General features: G+C 44.2%; 1 protein-coding gene and 1 long non-coding RNA gene across 3 annotated transcripts in view; one reads left to right on the top strand and one right to left on the bottom strand.

Moving 5' to 3' along the window:
- LOC108938146 (atrial natriuretic peptide receptor 3) overlaps positions 1–12,664 on the bottom strand; it is a 30,001-nt gene extending 17,337 nt beyond the window's left edge. For both annotated transcript variants that reach the window (XM_029259609.1, XM_018758507.2), the window contains exon 1: positions 11,913–12,664. In XM_029259609.1, coding sequence (XP_029115442.1) covers positions 11,913–12,603 — 691 coding nt within the window. In that variant the 5' untranslated portion in view covers positions 12,604–12,664. The remainder of the gene's footprint in view (positions 1–11,912) is intronic.
- LOC114912474 (uncharacterized) lies at positions 12,064–17,756 on the top strand. Its single transcript, XR_003798297.1, has 3 exons — positions 12,064–12,135; positions 15,082–15,209; positions 17,630–17,756. It is a non-coding gene; the product is annotated as an uncharacterized LOC114912474 (long non-coding RNA).
- Positions 17,757–18,497: the final 741 nt, after the last annotated feature.

Here is an 18,497-nt window from a genome sequence, read left to right as displayed (position 1 = left end):
ACTATGGGGGAATCTGAACAGCATGTCTTTGGACTGTGGGAGGAAACCCATGCAGACATGTGGAGAACATGCAGACTCTGCGCAGACTGAGTGGGGACTGAACCCACAAAAGATGAGAGACAGCAGTGCTACTCGCTGTGCCACCATGCTGCCCGTATTTGTATCCCAGGAAGGGTCCTCCTGGAGGACCACTTGAGTGAGGTACATCATCTGGGTGCATCTTGCACCTCCAGCTGCATAAAGGAATAAAACTGTCCATGGCTTTATATGAAAATGCCAAAAATCATAAATCTACTTTCAAGAAAATAAAAGCAGAAATCATATCCAAATTCCAGTACCACACTGAGCTCCTTGTCACTTTGACCATACTTGACTCATTGTTTGAGTGATAATAGGTTACATATTGACTGAGGGTTACCATACTTTGGACAAGTCCTGTGAAGAGCAGATTCTCTAGGGAACAGTATGACGCTTGGAAAAGCTGGAGGAGAAAGACGGAGAAGTCAACCAGACACCGAATGGATGGACTCGATCGTGGCGACTAAGGACACAAGTGGAGGACGGAAATTTCTGGAGAAACTCTACAGAATCAACTTCGGCTTGACGGTGCTTTACAAAACGCACACACTTTACTGTTACTGCGGAGTATAAAAGGGAATTTTCCACAAAACTGAACTACCGTAAAGCCTTTTTTCTCACGAACACATATTTTTGATTCTGTACGACGGGTTGAAACACCCTAAGCAATAAAGAATGAAGAAAGGCTCAGTTTTGGGGCCTAAGCAGCGCAACGAGCTGCTGCATGCTCTGTGACTGCTCTCCTGCTTCGAACCCATACCGTGTCACACCAGATCTTTGTCCGTGTTCTTTTGAGCAGTTGACCTGGATGGGATTCTCGTTCCCGCACGTGGCTCAGAGCTGCACCTAGGGCCACGATGGCACCTACAGGGCTGGGGGTGGAATCACGAGAGCGGCGTCACCTCATCCACAGAGCAAGAAGCAGCGGGTGACTCACGGTGTGCACACTGGAGGTGGTGTGTGCCTGTGGTCAACCCTTCCGAGTGAGTGTGGGCGTCATGCTTCATGGGGGGGGGGGGCAAGAATTCAGTAACTGGCCATGACTCAACAGGGGAAGAAAAAAAAAAAAAAAAAAAAAAGATACAACACATAAGTCTAATAATTGGATTTTGCTCTTTCTGCATTGAAAGTATTTTGTCAAAGGCTACGACTAAAATCTGTCGACGTTACGGCTTTATTATATATATTTAGAGCTGTTGAATGCTTTGATTTACCAGTCATTTTTCCCTATTCATGTCCTTCAATGAGTGAAAATTCAAAACTCATATTTCTCTCAAGAAAGACAGCAAATGTCAAGGCACTCAAGGTGTGTTGAGATCAGTCCAGGCAAACTGAATAATCTTTTGATATTTTAAAACAAAAAACTTAACATTATAGACTGAAGCCAAAGCACAAAAAAAAAAAAGCATAAGTTTGTAAGGATTTAAAATGAGTTGGAAAGGGGCCAATCCCGTACCAAAGGGTAACATTAAGCAGCCACTATTCGTGAATCAATGGTGCATTTTATAACGCGTTTGATTGCGTGTGGCAAGATGTGCTCCGTGGAAAACTAGATCGTATGCAAAGCAGGGCGAAAACACAAAATTCCTGTGTATTATTTTCCACATTTGAATAATCTGAAAACTGTGGGGTGGTGTTCAGAAAATAAACGGGAACAAAAAACTGCTTGAGCGTTTCAAAACGGCCGAACGCAGAAGAAGGGTTAAAAATAAATAAACAAACAAACAAACAAATGAGGGTATTTTGAAATACAGTGGCCCATAAATAGGAAGGCTGAGGGACTGGAACATTCCCCACAACTTTGTCGCTGTAGCGAGCCTCCCAAAAATATCCTCACCCGACTGGGACAAACTTCACCTCAGTACTCCTTCACTATGGCACCCTTTAATTACGGAGTTCAAAACACACTGCCGGCCCTGTGTACACTCCCCAGTGATTCCACCTCAGCCAGCAATATTTCAAAAATCTGGATTTTCCCTCGCTTATGTTAGGTATGAGTGAACTCGGGAACACGGGGCACAGCACAGCACATGGGATGCCTATCACTGGTCAGCCTGTCTTTTTTTTTTTTTTTTCCCCCCTTCAATTAATGTCTTTGGCCAATATAAAATTTGCATACATGCATAGACAAAAAGACATATAAAGACATACAACGGATCACTTCTGAAATAAAATATATGGTCAACCCATTTATCTATGTACATTAGCATGAAACAAGATTGAAGATTTTGTCTCTAATTCAAAAAAAAAAAAGTCTGTAGATATAAACTGTGCTTTCAGGCAGTCGTGTGGTATCAGCTTTTTGTTTTTTTTCTCTTTTGCTGAGTGAAGTACATTATAAATGTGCTGTTCTAATGATCCACTTTACTCCAGCAGGATTGCTTTGGCCTCCTCTAGCCATTCTGTATATCAAATCTTTGGCTTGAAAGGTCATATTTCTTATTATAATTTATTAAATCCCATTCCTTAAATAAAAACCGTTTGCATTAATGAACAACTTGGAAATTAGGTGCTGCGTGTTCATTGGAAAGAATTAAAAGATTATGATAAGTGTCCTTGTAAACTGAACCCAATGGGATGAAGCACAGATGATTCATTTTAATATGCAATATGTAAGGGTGACAAGAATGGTAGTTCAATGCCGCCACCACCTCAGGCGACCCGGCAGGGTTCAGCAGCACCCGTTCTTGAGATCATTACTTCATGATACATCTTAATCTGTAGATGTAACCAGGTCATACAAGGTTAAGACAAAAAAAGTATCCGCAATATCAAAAATCTGGTCAAAAGTAAATTATTGGGCATAATTTCTGATTCGCCCTTGTACTTGGGTTTTCAATCTAGAGAGCTCAACTGATGTGTTTTTATAAAAGAATGTGTCACACAGGATCTTTATTTGACCGGTAATAGCGACATGCTTTCTTAAATTGCCACCCATCCCCTTCGAAAGACGGAAAACACACAAAACTGAATGAATGACATTAGCGATAAAGCCAATCAGCCATGAAATTGCAAGGTTTTTCGCTCTCGGAAGTCCTTATTGACCAACCAGCTCACAGATAGACAATAACTAAATAACATTTATGGAAGCAGCGAAAACCAAATATCATGATAAACTTATAAACATCCTAAAATTAAATTCTGATTCGGTCCCTTGTCGTTTATTACATGATTTTCTCAGCATATGAAATATTAAGCAGAACAGTACCTAGTTATGTCTGCTTTAATAAACTTAATAGAGGGAATGAGGATTTCTAAATAGTGAATATAATCCCCCAGTAAGTATTTGTGTCATTCTAACAGGGCTGATTGTGTATTCATGCCGACGAGTTCGCACCTTTGCAATACTGACAGATCGTCAAAGGATTTTAAAAGTTAAAATGCTCGGATGACGATGTCTGAGAGTGAAAGGTACCGTTAGAAAATCATTACATTTCTGTACTCTAGAGAAAAAGAGGCGGACACACCAGTACGCTGACACCTCACGAGCCGCTCCCATCCCCTGGAAGCCAAACAAAGTGGTCCTCATGCTTGGAATGGGGATTATAAGAGCCTGCCAGTACAACTCCTGATGTATAAATACACCACTGAGCTTGTATACATTATACTGTTTATGCAAACTACGTTTATAAGAAACTTTCAAATAATTACTACATCGCGACCACACGACTGCAGTAAGATAACTTCGGTTACTAAGACAACAAAACTAACATTCTTGAGATATTTCGAGCAAATCTGGTATGTCAGCTGCAGCGGAGCACTGATAGGGTTTCTGAACACCAGATAAGCAGTGAAGGTTAAAAGTTTAAGTGGGAGACAAAGGCCTTTTCTTTCGTGCTTTGTCTTAACTACTCCAGATTTAAATAATACTGCACCGAGTTATGAAACATATGCAGGTATAATCTTTAAAACCAACCTCGTGAACACGGCAAATGTGTGATTTTTATTTTATTTTGTTTCTTGCCCAGCACCCATCCCCACACATGTGGGATCATTTAAACGCATACAATGCATAGAATGCAATATATAAAGCACAACACAAATTAAAGATTTTATAATCTGGCAGTAAACTTGATCAGACATGACATTATGATTTTGGCAGTAACCATATCAAAAATGCCATTTTTACAGTAGCAGGGAGGATTGTCGTCTTCTATACTGAATGAATGTCACCCAACATAAGTTGCTTAGCAACCGATCACATCCTTTTAAGGGCAAAAGCATATAATTCTCGAAACAAAGGCAATAATTTAACATGTTTCACACAGGTAGCTGGGGATGTATCAATAGTCTCAGTGTCATCAATAGGAGGACTATGGCGCCTGTGGATCCGGGATTTAAATTAACAGGCTTAGGTTCAAATTTGGGCAGATGGCTTGTTCTTATACCCCCAAAGTAGCTACTTATGAAAACTATCTTCAATAAAACATCCAGTTGCACAGAAGAGCTACGCTGTAAATAATATAAGCAGCAACCAAATAACAAAATATCAAAGGAGTGCTATTACAAAAACATAGAAAATTAACTCTTGACAACATTACCTGGTGAAAAGGTAACGTTTCCTTCAATTCATTTTACAGTTTACGTCCCGTTAATTTTGCCACATGCTTTAGAAATTTATGAAGAAATCACAAAAGTAATTTCAACAAAATCACAGTCTAATCGTAAACCGAAACACTTATTTGAGAGCACAGAGTACGGAACAAGTTCCCGGTATGCATCAACCTCAACCTCGACCGTCGCTGTAAACGACCCTCTCGCACACAGGGACGAGAAGGGGCGGAGTTTCTGCTGGGTCTGTCCAGCATGTGAAATAATGGCAGAGAAATTCATAAATATCAGCTTTATCATGTTGTATCAACTTCAGAAGATGCCAAGCAGGACCCGTGAACTCGCCTCGTCTTCTCAGGTTACGTAGAGCCCATCAATGCCAAGTGTTGCTCTTAGGAGAGCAGAGATTTCATTGGCTTCTCCACAACACCGCTGTCTCTTGATTCTTTCTTAATTCCTATCCAGCGTGCAAACAGCTGCTCAGGGCCTCAAAGCACAATGTCATAGACCTGCCTTCGTTGAAATGTACAGGCAGCACATTCCTTGCTCCTGCTGCCTTCAGACCCAATGGTCACAGGTTCGAATCCCACCTACCGCTGTAGTGCTTCCAGTGAAAACCACCCAGTTGTGTAAACAGGTAAAGAACTACAGGTTCTTAACGTTATAAGCTGTTTTGGAGAAACATGAACTAATTAAATAAATGTAAATGATTGTTATCCAGCGGAACAGTAACCGCACTTGTGATTTGGTGTGAAAGTGCAGATGATGCTGCAAAAAACACGTTGGTGAAAAAGATTGAGATGCCCCTCCAGTGCCTGGTAAATTGATTCTATGGAAAACTTTGCGCTTTTCATTTCCTAATAACATGCAATACTTGCTTCTAGGACAGTTAACGTTCCCGAAGACTCAGTTTTCGGTCACTTTATTCAAATATGTAGGAAGTTCCTTGACTTGACGTTTCGGATTTCAACGCGACGATAATTAAAATTAATTCTAGAACCTTCACTCAGATTCCAAGCCCACCCTAACAGCTGATAGACCGTTTTATTCGAGAGCAGGAGAGTGCCAGCCATGTACACACCACGGGCAGCGCCCCCCCCCACCCCCGCGCCCGCCGAAACACAGACAACCATGCGAAGTTTAATTACACAAACCTTCCCTGTTACTTCAGTTGCGTTACAGTTTCCACAACTGTTTCCCACCTGCTGTGTGTGATCAGGATCCTTCTGACCACAAGCTTTGATTTCATTTTAAAGAGTGTAAGGACGACTCCCCGACCACCGTCTCCTGAGACTATTCTCTGCACCGTTCGCCATTTATAACAAGCTTCTGTCACCACCCTCTACCTGGGTCAAGAAAACAAACGGGTTCAAATCCTCTATTGGGCTGTAAGAATAGTCAGTATTCAGCTCTCCAAAATCTTCCTAAAACATTACCAGACCACCCATAACAGGCAGCTACCAAATTTCCAGGCTTCCATGAACAGTTATGGTTTCAAAGTCCATTAGCTGTTCAGAGTAGTGCTTCTTAACCATGGTACTGCAAGGCTAGTTACACCAGTATATCGACGAGATTGATCAAAATTATTTATTTATTATGCGACTCTATTCACATGTAATTTTTTCTAACATGGGGGTGCAGTGGTGCAGCGGGCTTGGGCAGGTCCTGCTCTCTGGTGGGTCTGGGGTTCGAGTCCCGCTTGGGGTGCCTTGTGATGGACTGCCGTCCCGTCCTGGGTGCGTCCCCTCCCCCTCCAGCCTTACGCCCTGTGTTGCCGGGTTAGGCTCCGGTTCGCCGCAACCCCGCTCAGGACAAGCATCGGATTCTGTGTGTATTTTCTAATATGTACCAGTGTTATGTTTGACAATTATACACAAGACTGGTATTCCGTTCTGGGCATCAGGCTTGAATTTCTTCATTCTCTAAAGAACATGTTTGCAAAAGAGGGCAGCAGAGGCTGACTCACCTTACAGACATTTTTACAGAAAGTTACAGTAATGTAGCGACCATTGAAATTTACACGTTTTACATTATTCTTCATACCAACTGCAACGTGAGAATGTTGGGAAGGTGTCTAATGCACCGTAATTCCAAATTAATATCTTGCCGTCTCCTGTATTACTCTTTGGCTTTTCATAGCATCTTAGATTCTGGGGAAACTGGGAAGGAGGAAAAAATAAATAAATAAAGTTATGCAAAGCTACAGCAAATGACACAAGGCAGTCAGGAATACAAGTGGCAGATGTGGACACAGATGATAAAAATACTGAATATTTGCATTGACTCTTCTCTATACACTTCCAATTAAATTTTATTAATTAATTTATTTATTTATTTATTTATTTTAAACCTCACCAGGGTGACTTTACTTGGAAAGCAAAGGGTCGGTTCTGTTTGAAAAGCACGTGATACAATTACATCTGCATATGGGGGAAAGCGGCCATCTGATCACAAACACCACTACCTTCATTTTCAGCCCTGATCATCTGCGGGATGAAAAGAATGACAGCAGAAAATGTATCTTCGAAACATAATTTGTACCGACGCTGTACTTCACTACTCATTTTCCCCGACGGCCTCGGAAAAAGGCACAAGACGCGGACGGGCAGATCAGCCCGACCTCACGGATACCGCTCACATCCTGGCTGCCTTCTCGCGCGCCGACCGTTGCCGTGGCATTCTTGAACCTCCCCTCTGTTTACTCTGGATCATTCCGAGAGGCGCTAGCATGTAATTCATTGACTGATGTGCAAATAATGATAATAATACAGCTCTTGACGCACATATCTGACTACATCAATATAACAGACAGCGCTGCGCTTTCGCAGTCCCAGTTAGAGTCGACTCCAGCAATAATAGCGTTCTCCTCATCCAAGAATCACAGTCACATCGTGATCATTATCAGTCGGATTCTGATTCCCGAAGACCTGTTTCCATTTGAACATTCTTCTGTAACTGCTTTAAAAATTAACAAACGTGCAAATTCTGCTGCCTTCGTGCGTAGAGTTATCTCGCGCCACGTTAGGAAGAGCATTTGGCATAGCGGTTAAGGCACTGCCCTTACATATAAAGGTCTCAGGTTAATGTCCCAGGAGGCTCCAGTTCTTCGTGCCTCATATGAATTGCTTGTACAGCTTTGTATGGAGGTGATATGAATTTGCATGAACTTGTTAAGTCACACGAAAAGCAGGATCTAAGCCACGAACACTGACATCAGGTGCGGTAATCGATGTAGGTAATTATGCAATGTTACTCGTCCCAGGCGTCACCGGTGCCGCACTTCCCATTAGGCACATCTTACAAAATTTTTAAGGTCTACAGAGGAAGGGGAGGGAATTTTAGCAGAAAAAAAATAAGAGGAAAAAAAAAAACATTTGAAAGAAATTTACATTTTTTTAAATCTAGATGATGCTTCTCTCCAAAGTGACTTACAAAGTTAAGGCTGCACTTACTTACCCATCTATACAGCTGGGGAATTTGACTAGACCAGTTTTAAGGTAAGCACCTCGTTCAAGAGCACTACAGCTGGAGACCGAACCTGTGACCTTCGGCTCCACGGGCAGCAATTGAATTGTAACCGCTACGCTACCGACTGCCCCCCCTAGTTAATGCAATTACAACTTCAAAATCACATTTTTAAAACATAATTCCGGAATTTCTAGGCATTTCCTCAGAATGTTTCACATGATTTGGCATTACAACATTTCAAGTCCATCAGGTCAACTCATGTTATTCGGTTGGCATTTACCCATCTCGCCGCACAAAAATTTCATGCCGAAAACTGCAGGAAGAGGGCGAACGCCTATGACACCCTGGACGTCACGGACTCCTACAGCCCTTGATGAGATCAGACGTTGACCAGCCTGGATATTTCGCCCATTGCAGTCGGCGAGCGCCTACGTTGTGCACGCCACGCATTTTCACACGCCACTTTGCATGGTAACGCGGAAGCAGCACGTGACATCACCCGCATAGTCGCAAGACTATAACCGGGGCAGCTAACGGCACAGTAGTTAGAGCAGCTGCTTTCGGACCCAAAGGTCACAGGTCAAAATCGCACATCCAGCTGTAATACCCTTGAGCAAGGTACTTACCCTACATTGTACCAGTAAAATTACCCAGCTCTATAAATGAGTAAGTAACGAAGTCGCTTAACCTCATAAATCGCTTCGGAAAAAAGAACCAGCTAAATGAATACATGTAAATGAGACTTCAGTTAAGGCGACACAGAGCACTCATCGTAGTCTCCGGAGACGACTTCTCGACAGACTGGTCCAGTTGAGTAGTCAGTGCTGCTTTTATTTATTTACACACGGTTTGCCCACTCTTGAGATTTACACTTGGCACTTGTAACTACCTTGTTGCATGTATGCTTCTGTAGCCTGGTGCAATTTCCTTTGGGATCAGTAAAATTTTATCTATCTATGTAAATAGTCAAATATGCAGTATGTACACAGTGACCCCCTTTCAGTTCAACAGAATTTTAACAAAGTTTGATAATTATGGTAGTAGTGGTTAGGATAACTGATCATGAGAGATTATCCACTTGTTTTCTAATGTAACATAATTATTCATTACTCAGCTCATTTTCACCCGCTCATCAGATTAGTGGGGTGGTTTTGGTAATTTTGACATATTTTGCATTACGCGTTGTCTGGGTGACACAGCGAGTAGCGCTGCTGTCTCACAGTGCCTGGGTGGTGCAAGAGGACGTGGGTTCGATCCCCGCTCGGTCTGCGGGGAGTTTGCATGTTCTCCCGGGTCTGTGTGGGTTTCCTATGGGTGCTCTGGTTTCCTCCCACACTCCAAAGACATGCTGTTCAGGCTCCCCCATAGTGTGTGAGTGACAGAAAGAGTGTGTTCCACTGATGTATGGATGAGTGACCCAGTGTAAGTAGTGTATCTAGCAGCGTAAGTCACCTTGGTGAATAAGGTGTGTGGGCCGGTAACAATTTATAGAGTTCATTGGAAGTTGCTTTGGGGGAAAAAAACCATCTCCTAAATATGTAAACATCTGCTTTGGAACAGTTAAGGTCCACAGCTCTCCGTACACCAACAGCCGACCATCAGAGCCCGACGTCCTCTGTGCACTGACCGGCTTAAGACTTCTGTGCACAAAACTGCTTCAATCGAGAAGCTGGGACGTCACTTTTGACAGCAGCTCAGTCTCTCGCTGCTGAAACAGCTTTAACACCAAAGGCGTTACTGCGGTACAGTTACTGCAGCAGGTGGTGTAACGGCTACAAACACAGAACTGTGGTTGGGGAGCCAAGTCAGACCGTTGTAAAATATGCAGTGCAACTTAAGCCTTTTAAAGTCTTGATTGACAAAAGTGCTGCTTGAAGAAGAAAATGTAAGTAAAACGGATTCTGACAAACGCCCTCTGGCAAGAGAGCGCTACTGGTAAGAGGGCTGCAGGGATTATTCCTTCCAGATTCGGAGCAGGACCACTGAGGCAGTCTGGGAGCGATTAGACGGAACGGCGCACTCCTTATGACCGCGGTAACGGATGAAGTGCTCGCTCTCCGCAGGCCTTGTTTGATAAATTAAAAAAATCGCCATGTCCACCCAACGCTGGTCCCGAAAAGAACGGCGGCCCACATTCTATTAGTCAACGTGTCCTTAACGTAAACAGACGCTGAACTCGGTCTAAGAGCCGCATTCTCAGAGTACAGCATAAACATGTCAGCCGCGTGAATTTATGAGCAAAGTTTCGGACCGACTCGACAAGAGTTTGCACAAGAAACTATTTCTGAAGTAATCACTGCGGTTTTATAGGTCACATATGAAGGTCTCTGCAACTTCCCCGCTTTATCATACGAGTGAACTGCAGCGCTTAAGGAGAAGGATCGGAACGCGTAACGTGTACGCGAAGTTCTCGCGTGGCACTTGCAGCACACGCTTCTGCAGCAGCGTCTTCGTCTGCACGGCTCACGAGGAAACTGCAGAGAGTATTTTTGCAGGATGCAGGGGAAAAGATTTTATCTCGGGGTAAACATTTACATCATGTGTCCAACATCGTAAGGAAGAGCTTTCAATGCTCGTTGTGGGCGAAGGTGGAGCACAATGAAGTTCCTTTTCTGGATGGATGGATGGATGGATGGATGATCACCCTGTAATGCATGTTCCAATGACACCCCATGGGTATGTTCACCTTCATGTCCTCAGTAACCCCCCCATGGGCACAATGACCCTTATTCAGTGAAGCAAAAAACCAGACTAAATGAAAGTTCTCCATGCGAGCTGCTGAGCTCGAACCGTCACCATGGAGGTCTCTGACGAACACGCGTTCAGAGTAGGGCGTAGCACGTCCCCAATTGGTACTACACGCACCGTGTTACTTGGAGAAGGACGCCTGCGATAACATGGATGATGTCAAAACACTGATAAACCTCAAAAGGCGTCTCGGCACCTTCCCAATGGTGTCTGTCCTGCGTCGTGAGCGTGAACCTTGCGCACTTGTCAGGTGCAGTATGGATGTATGATCCTTTATGATATTGCTGTTTTTCAGATGTATTTGATGTGTTTTCAGGTAACCACGTGGGATTTTTTCATGTTTTAGAGGCAAGAAATGACTCTGAAGCTTGAAAACAGCTCCTACGTGCAATGATGATGACAGCATAAATGAACAGGGTGTGATTATCAAGTAGTGTAATTATAAGGACATCTTGCAATAATGGAGTTTGTCATATTTCATCATGCCACGGCTGTGTTTTAAATAAGTGCATGCAGTTTATTCAAGTGTTGAGAACATACAGTATGGGAATGTTTAAATCAGTTCATTCGAGTCCTAGTGCCTAATTGCGGCTTTTAGTGAGTTTAGTGCGCATGTCGGGAAAAGTGGGGAAAATGATTTATGGACATTTATCATTTACGTCAGTGGAGTTTATGCGTTTCGGTGTGTTTTCATTAATTAAATGATATTCGGGTGTTGGGGGAAGACAGCGCAGTCGAGTCGGTGGGACTCCAGTTACGCAACCGGCGCCGCGTCGCACCGATGCCTAATTTCGGATGTGAAGGTGGCGCGCGCGTTTGGGTGCGATTCTTAAATTATTCACGGTCGGATCGTTCGCGACAGTCAGTGGCGGAGTTTGCAGTGTTTTCCTCTGCGTTTTGGACGTTTGAGTGACTATAGGTCGGCTAACGAAGTGTGTGGCGGGGGATGCGGATGCTGCTGGAAAAAAAAAAGGCAACGAAAAACGTCGCCGGGAAACTTTGTTTGTTTGTTTGTTTGTTTGTTTGTTGGCTCGCGCGGCGGCGGCGGCGGCGGCGGCGGCTGGTACCTTCGCTGTCGTAAAAGTGCTTGATGACCTCCTCGGCGTCCACCCGGTACGCTCTCGAGTGCAGGTCCAGCACGTCGATCTTGTCGTGCGCGAGCAGGACCCCGTGGACCCCCTCGAGCGCGAAGTAGCAGTTGCGCTCCTCCTTGTCGTCGTCGAAGACGAGCAGCGCGTCCTTCCAGCCGAAGCGCTTGAACATCTCGGAGAAGGTCTCGGCCATCTTCAGGTAGGAGGGCGCCACGCGCGTCAGGTGCGAGTACTCGCGGTGCTTGTCGCTGAAGCCCGAGGCGAGCGCACCTGCCGACAGCACGGGGATGTCCCAGTGCGAGGCGAGGCGCACCACCTGCGCGGCCGCGTACTCGCACACGGGTCCGAGGATGAGGTCGGGCTTGGCGCCGCACGAGCGGTCCACCACGCTGAAGAGCGCCTCGTTGCCGCAGCCCGAGTTCTCGTAGCGCACGTTGAAGGCGAAGCCCGCGTACGGTCCCGGGTCCGAGCGCAGCCTCCTCAGCGCGTACTCGATGGCGGGCTCCACCCGCGCGATCGAGAACAGGTACGAGTTGTTGGAGGGCAGGACGACGAGCACGTCGATGTCCTCCCTGAGCGCGGCGGCGGACCTCGCGGGGAGCAGGAGGAGCGCGAGCAGCAGGCACAGGTACGCGCACCAGGTGGAGGCTAGTGTGCAGCTTGGCATGGTTGATCTTTCAAGAATATTATACACATATACATATATATTATATATATATATATTATATATAAATTATATATATATGTATTATATTTAACAATAAATAAAAATAACCAGCTGCTTTTTTTATCACTTATCTGCGACGACAGCCCGATCAGTACTGATTTAGTATTGATCTGATTTTAATAAATTAAAAATCCGCTTTTTAATTTTCTCGTGCAAATCAGGCTGCTTAAAATAGGAGAGCACAACCAGTTTAAGAAACCAAATATTAAGATGAAAAATAAAAGCAAAAAAAAAAAAAAAAAAAACTTAATTAATGCCTGAAGTTTCTTAAATTAATCCTTTTTTACGTTTCGGGATTAAATTAAATATATGATTTATGGGATCCTGTGTCTTAAAGTCTCCCAAAACCCCTTTTTTCAAAAATGCCCTGGTTTTTCCCTCAGTCAGTAACCCTCCCGGTTGCCCTGGTGATTCCTCTCGTTCAAATGTGCCGAGTGCCCCCGTCTCGTGCCCAGCTTAGTGCCCCACGCGCAGCCCTTGGGCAGCAATTTTGAAGCATCCTTTTCATTATTATTCCTGCGTCATCAGCGAGCAGACCATCCCCTCCTTAAAGCCACAGGGACCCCTCTCAGAATCCGCTCCTTGGCTCATTTGCAGCTCCCTGCGTGCGCACGCTGTATGTATTTATAAATGACTGAAAATGTTTTGTGCAAGGTCACTGACTGAAGCGCGACGGTGTGGTTCTGCTCAGTAAATTCACTTCGGGACGTTGCATATAAAAGGAGTCTTATTGATCAGTCAGTGTATTTAGTGATACATGATGCATGATGCACGGCCACGGCCACGGACACTTCACATCACATGGCAGACACTTTTCTCCAAAGCGACTTCCGATGAACTCTGTGTAGTGTTATCAGCCCACAGACCTTATGCACCGTGGTGACTTACACCGCTAGATACACTGCTTACACTGGGTCACTCATCCATACATCAGTGGAACACACACACACACTATGGGGGAACCTGAACAGCATGTCTTTGGAGTGTGGGAGGAAACCGGAGCACCTGGAGAACATGCAAACTCCACACAGACTGAGCGGGGATCGAACCCACGTCCTCTTACACCACCCGGGCGCTGTGAGACAGCAGCGCTACTCGCTGTGCAACCATGCCCAAAAATATATGTATGCATCCATATACATACATTTGTTTAAAAAAAAAAAAAAAAACTGACATCGCTTTTCGGGTTTATTGTGTGATCTGGAGATGAGTTATGAGCGCAGCACGCGGACTGTGGACATATTCTGAGACGTGATCGGCAGCAGAAATAAGATGGTATAAATGAGTGACTCGAACAAATTCCCTGTGATTACCTTTGGTACAGAGACCCCTGGCGGCCGAACGTAGGCATTACCTTCAAATAACGTCCACATGGGGCCCGGGGGTGACTGGCAATCACTGGCAGGGATGTACTGTACATACTAGGACGTGTATATATTCATTTAAATCAGTCTTTCAGCCCTGATTTCATGGAATAATATATTAATATGTCACTAAAATAATAGTGTAATTTGAAAATGAAGCCAGTAATGAAGCAGGAAATCTGGTCACTCGGTGCAGTAGTGATCTGATCGCTACAAAAACTACAAAAATGTTTTACTACCACGCCGTTTAGGATTGCGTGGAGTTCTTTAGCGTAAATGTCGAAAATAACGGGAACAAGGCCAGGCCGTATTTATTCCGGCTCATTAACATGACGGATGGAAAATGACTCAGCCCACAACTACAGACAAGGGACAATGTTTCATTCACATCCGTTTTAAGCGGAGTGCGTAGTTTTGGCCTTGTGTATTTTACCTATAGTACAGTATGTATCGTACCTTACTGTCCTCATTGTGCTTAAATCACTAAACTGTTAAGACAGAGAAAAAAACACTTTTCATTCCAGTCTATGACATTGACCTTTGTTCAGTGTTTTAGAGTTTCTCCCCTAATTATAGCGACAGGGATAATTTAAAATATTAGGGAAAGATAGGAGTCACTTGGGATCATTTGACATTATTAAAAAATAATTTATCAAAATAACTGTGCTTCTTATACATTTGGACAGATGTTTTTTGCTAATATAAATTAAATGCATATTATATATACATTACATACATATTTTCTTGGGGTTTTTTTTGTATATTTTTGTATTTCCTTGTATATTTTCTTGTTTTCCTTTAGCCTTCTGATAAAGTTGTTTGTGGCTGTTTTTTTTTTTTTTTTTTGCTAAATTGTAGATTCAGAAAACAGGTTGGCTTTTTAAATCTAATAACACTGGCTGGTTTATGGATCCAGCTCTTTTAAACCTATTAAAGTGTTCACATAATTGGAGCCGTCTGTCAGCTCCAGAGAGAGGACTGTGTTTTACATTAATGCTTCTTACGCTAATTTAATGCCTCCCCCTCCCGATCCTGCAACGTCACGGTTTTCCAGCTGCTGGATCATTATCAGGCAACGCAGCGGGCCCTCCCCTCCGAGACGATCCGCTGTGAGGGGCCTTGTTGTGCGCTGCTACGCCCGCCGTGGCTCCTCCTCCGAATCCAGTCACTGCGTCTTAATAGGTGGGTATTTTCTATGACACCACTGTCCTGACATTTTCTTCTTTTTCAAATGAAAGAAATGAAAGCAGAGGCTACCGATCTAACCGATGTGCATAGGCACTGATTGAGTAGAAGTTCGTCCAATCTAAGGCTGCGCACGTTTGTGCCCGAGAGGAGTCACCTGGACTGCTGGCGAAATGCATTGGGCCTCGGAGAGAAATTAGAAACGGCCTCCTGAGTCCAGTCCAGTGAGGTAAAGGATTAAAAAGAAAAATGGGCTCGACTGTGTGAGACTGAAACAGCCTCTTTAAAAGAACAATATTAGTGTTTATTAAGAGAAAAGACATGACTTCATCTACAGAGCTGGTATGGTTGACATAAACACTCCAAAAATGGGTATATAATTTTAAGAAAAGCCAATTTGCATTAGAAATTCATGTCTTATTGCACCCATTAAAACCATTTCCTGAGTCTGAATTATTGCCAAGGAGGGTCACATTGAGAAAAAGTGTTGCTCAATGTCGCCACATTAATATTAGTCATGAGAACCGAATATTAGTTCCCATGACTAACGTGCGTAGTACCGCATTTCCGTAATCTGGAGAGACATTTAGTCACATTTCGACATTTCAAAAGTGCAATATGTGTTAAATCTTGTTACTCAACAGTCTCAGCAGGAGCTTCGTACTGAAGTCTGCAGCATCAGTTCTCGGACATGAAAAATCCGCAGAAGTAAAAAATCTGCGGAGGGCGCAGTGGTGCAGTGGGTTCCACCGGGCCCCTGCTCTCCGGTGGGTCTGGGGTTCGAGTCCCGCTTGGGGTGCCTTGCGACGGACTGGTGTCCCGTCCTCGGTGTGTCCCCTCCCCCTCCGGCCTTACGCCCTGTGTTGCCGGGTTAGACTCCGGCTCCCTGCAACCCCATAGGGGACAAGCAGTTCAGACAATGTGTTTGTGTGTGTGTGTGTAAAAAATTTGCAGTGTTTATGTACTGGGGGGTGTGGTGGCGTGGTGGCGCGGTGGGTTGGACCGGGTCCTGCTCTCCAGTGGGTCTGGGGTTCGAGTCCCGCTTGGGGTGCCTTGCGATGGACTGGCATCCCGTTCTGGGTGTGTCCCCTCCCCTTCCAGCCTTATGCCCTGAATTGCCGGGTTAGGCTCCGGCTCCCCGCGACCCTGTATGGGACAAGCTGTTCAGAAAGTGTGCGTGTGTGTTTATGTACTTCTATGTATGTGTGCAATTTAATGCAAGAAGGGGGGCTTTTAAGCACAGGGGACTGATGAAATGACGGAATGACCCAGACAGATGTTATCTACCACTGGCTTGCGGCAAGGGTGCGGCAGTAATTGCCCTACCGTCATATTATCGTAAACCGAAAAATGTTCAATAGGCCGACACTGTAAAAATACATTCGTTATTGGATATTAGTCGCAGAACGTAGGAAAGACGCTGGAACGTGATCGCAGGGCTCACGGAACCGCCCTGTGTAAGATCAACATAAGGACTCCACGGTGGGCCAGGAGTGCGAAAAGGCAGGAGCGCAACCTGGATGGACGTACGGAACAACACGGTAAAACACGCGGCCCGACCCCAAAAAAAAAAACCTCCACCGTGATATTCATCTGGCCTGTGCGTTTGTGCAATTTCATTAAGCCGACTTAATACGTCACACCGGTGGAAAAAAAAGAAAAAAAAAGAATGTGTTTATCTGAAGGTGACTGAGTGACTTCATCGCTGTTTTCAAGCGCTCGGAGTTACAGCGCGAGGCCGAGCGAGTCGCGCGGTGATGGATGGCGGCGGGAGAATAAATGCGGTTGAACATTCGCTTCCTTTTACTATAAAAATCCAAAAGGGAGGGAATAGAAGCGTGGAAACGATCGCCAGTTACTGCTCATACCGTGTTTGTGCTGTGAAGTCATAAATATTACATTAATTATCGATGCAAGGGACGTTTCTCCGAGGTTCTTATTTCACATTTTTTTGTTTTTCGGTTCTTCCCTCCAGGGATCATATGAAAATACAGAATTTTGCAGTTTCGGTCAATGTTTGTGTGTCTTCTTATGGACGGACATTGAAATGATACCGTGACCACAGGGCTCGCAGAACCTGTGATCACTGGTATCATTTCAATATCTTATATAAGGAGCAGTCATGCACTTGGTGCTAGTGACACCTGGTGGGTACACCCATTCTTTGCTTACCGCGTTTACTGTGTTCCGTGAAGTCGGGCCTATTGTGAGGGAATCAAATTACCATTAGTTCTTATGCAAAAATAAATATTTGGGCTCTGGAAGAAAGTTATGTCACCTAAATTTTCTTAAAATACCAAAATGAAGGTATTTTTATTCTTGACGGTAACAACAACGTATTTGATAACATTTTAACAGTTATTATTTCTACCTTGTATTTTACTGTTATTTTTAATTTCATCCATGCGTATGTCCAGGTCACCGTGTGTCCGGGGCAGGGTCACGGAGGTCCGGAGGCACGGGACGGAGGCGGACGCCATCGGCAGAGACGTGCTGATAATTTGGCGCACGGATGGTTATGATATAAGGAAATAAAGTTCATAAAAGCGCTGCCTGCTGTGTCTTTCGTTCCGCAAAGCGTGCAGATATTATAACGTTAGAGTGGCAGCATAGTAATAATACTGGATGTTTGAACCCTGCTCCTTCTGTTGTACCCTTTAGCAAGTTACCTACCCTGATTTGCTCCAGTAAAAATTATCTTGCTTTATAAATTACTAAATCATTGAAAATAGCTTAATTATTTTCATAACAGATGGCATTTTGGAGCAAAGCACCAGCTCTAGGAATCAATGCAAATAAGAGTATTGAATTCGCTGCCTTAGTTGTGGTGTTGGATTAGCATTAATAAATCATTGCGATTGATAGACTGTCAATATGATAGGATGTTGCTCTCCCATGTTGCCTTGTGCAAAGCATGAGTAAGTTTCCATACACAGTCAAATCAATTTACCGCGTTCAAATACTTTTCCTTAAATGTTACGAAGGGTGTCGGTTACCTGTTTGCTTTGTTGCTGTGCTGTGGAGTGACTGTTCTGAACTGGTACCTTGGATGGCGGTTGTGCTGCCGGGAGTCACCTACGCAGGGATTGTTGCATCCGTGCGTAGGAGTACTTTTGTTGTTCCTTTGAAGGGCTCATGCAAAAGGCATAAAATAAAATAACTGTCTAATGGCAAAAATGCTGTTGTACCGAATAATAAGACTGTTGTATGAAAAACAGGTATATACTGTATTTTCATAAGCCATTGCAAGTGGTTTTTTTTATTGTACAGAAACTTGCTAATTGA

The sequence above is a fragment of the Scleropages formosus genome, chromosome 17 (genome assembly GCF_900964775.1).
Source record: "Scleropages formosus chromosome 17, fSclFor1.1, whole genome shotgun sequence".
Taxonomy (NCBI): Eukaryota; Metazoa; Chordata; class Actinopteri; order Osteoglossiformes; family Osteoglossidae; genus Scleropages; species Scleropages formosus.
The sequence above is the reverse complement of the archived record's forward strand: the minus strand, read 5'-3'. Positions and strand labels throughout refer to the sequence as shown.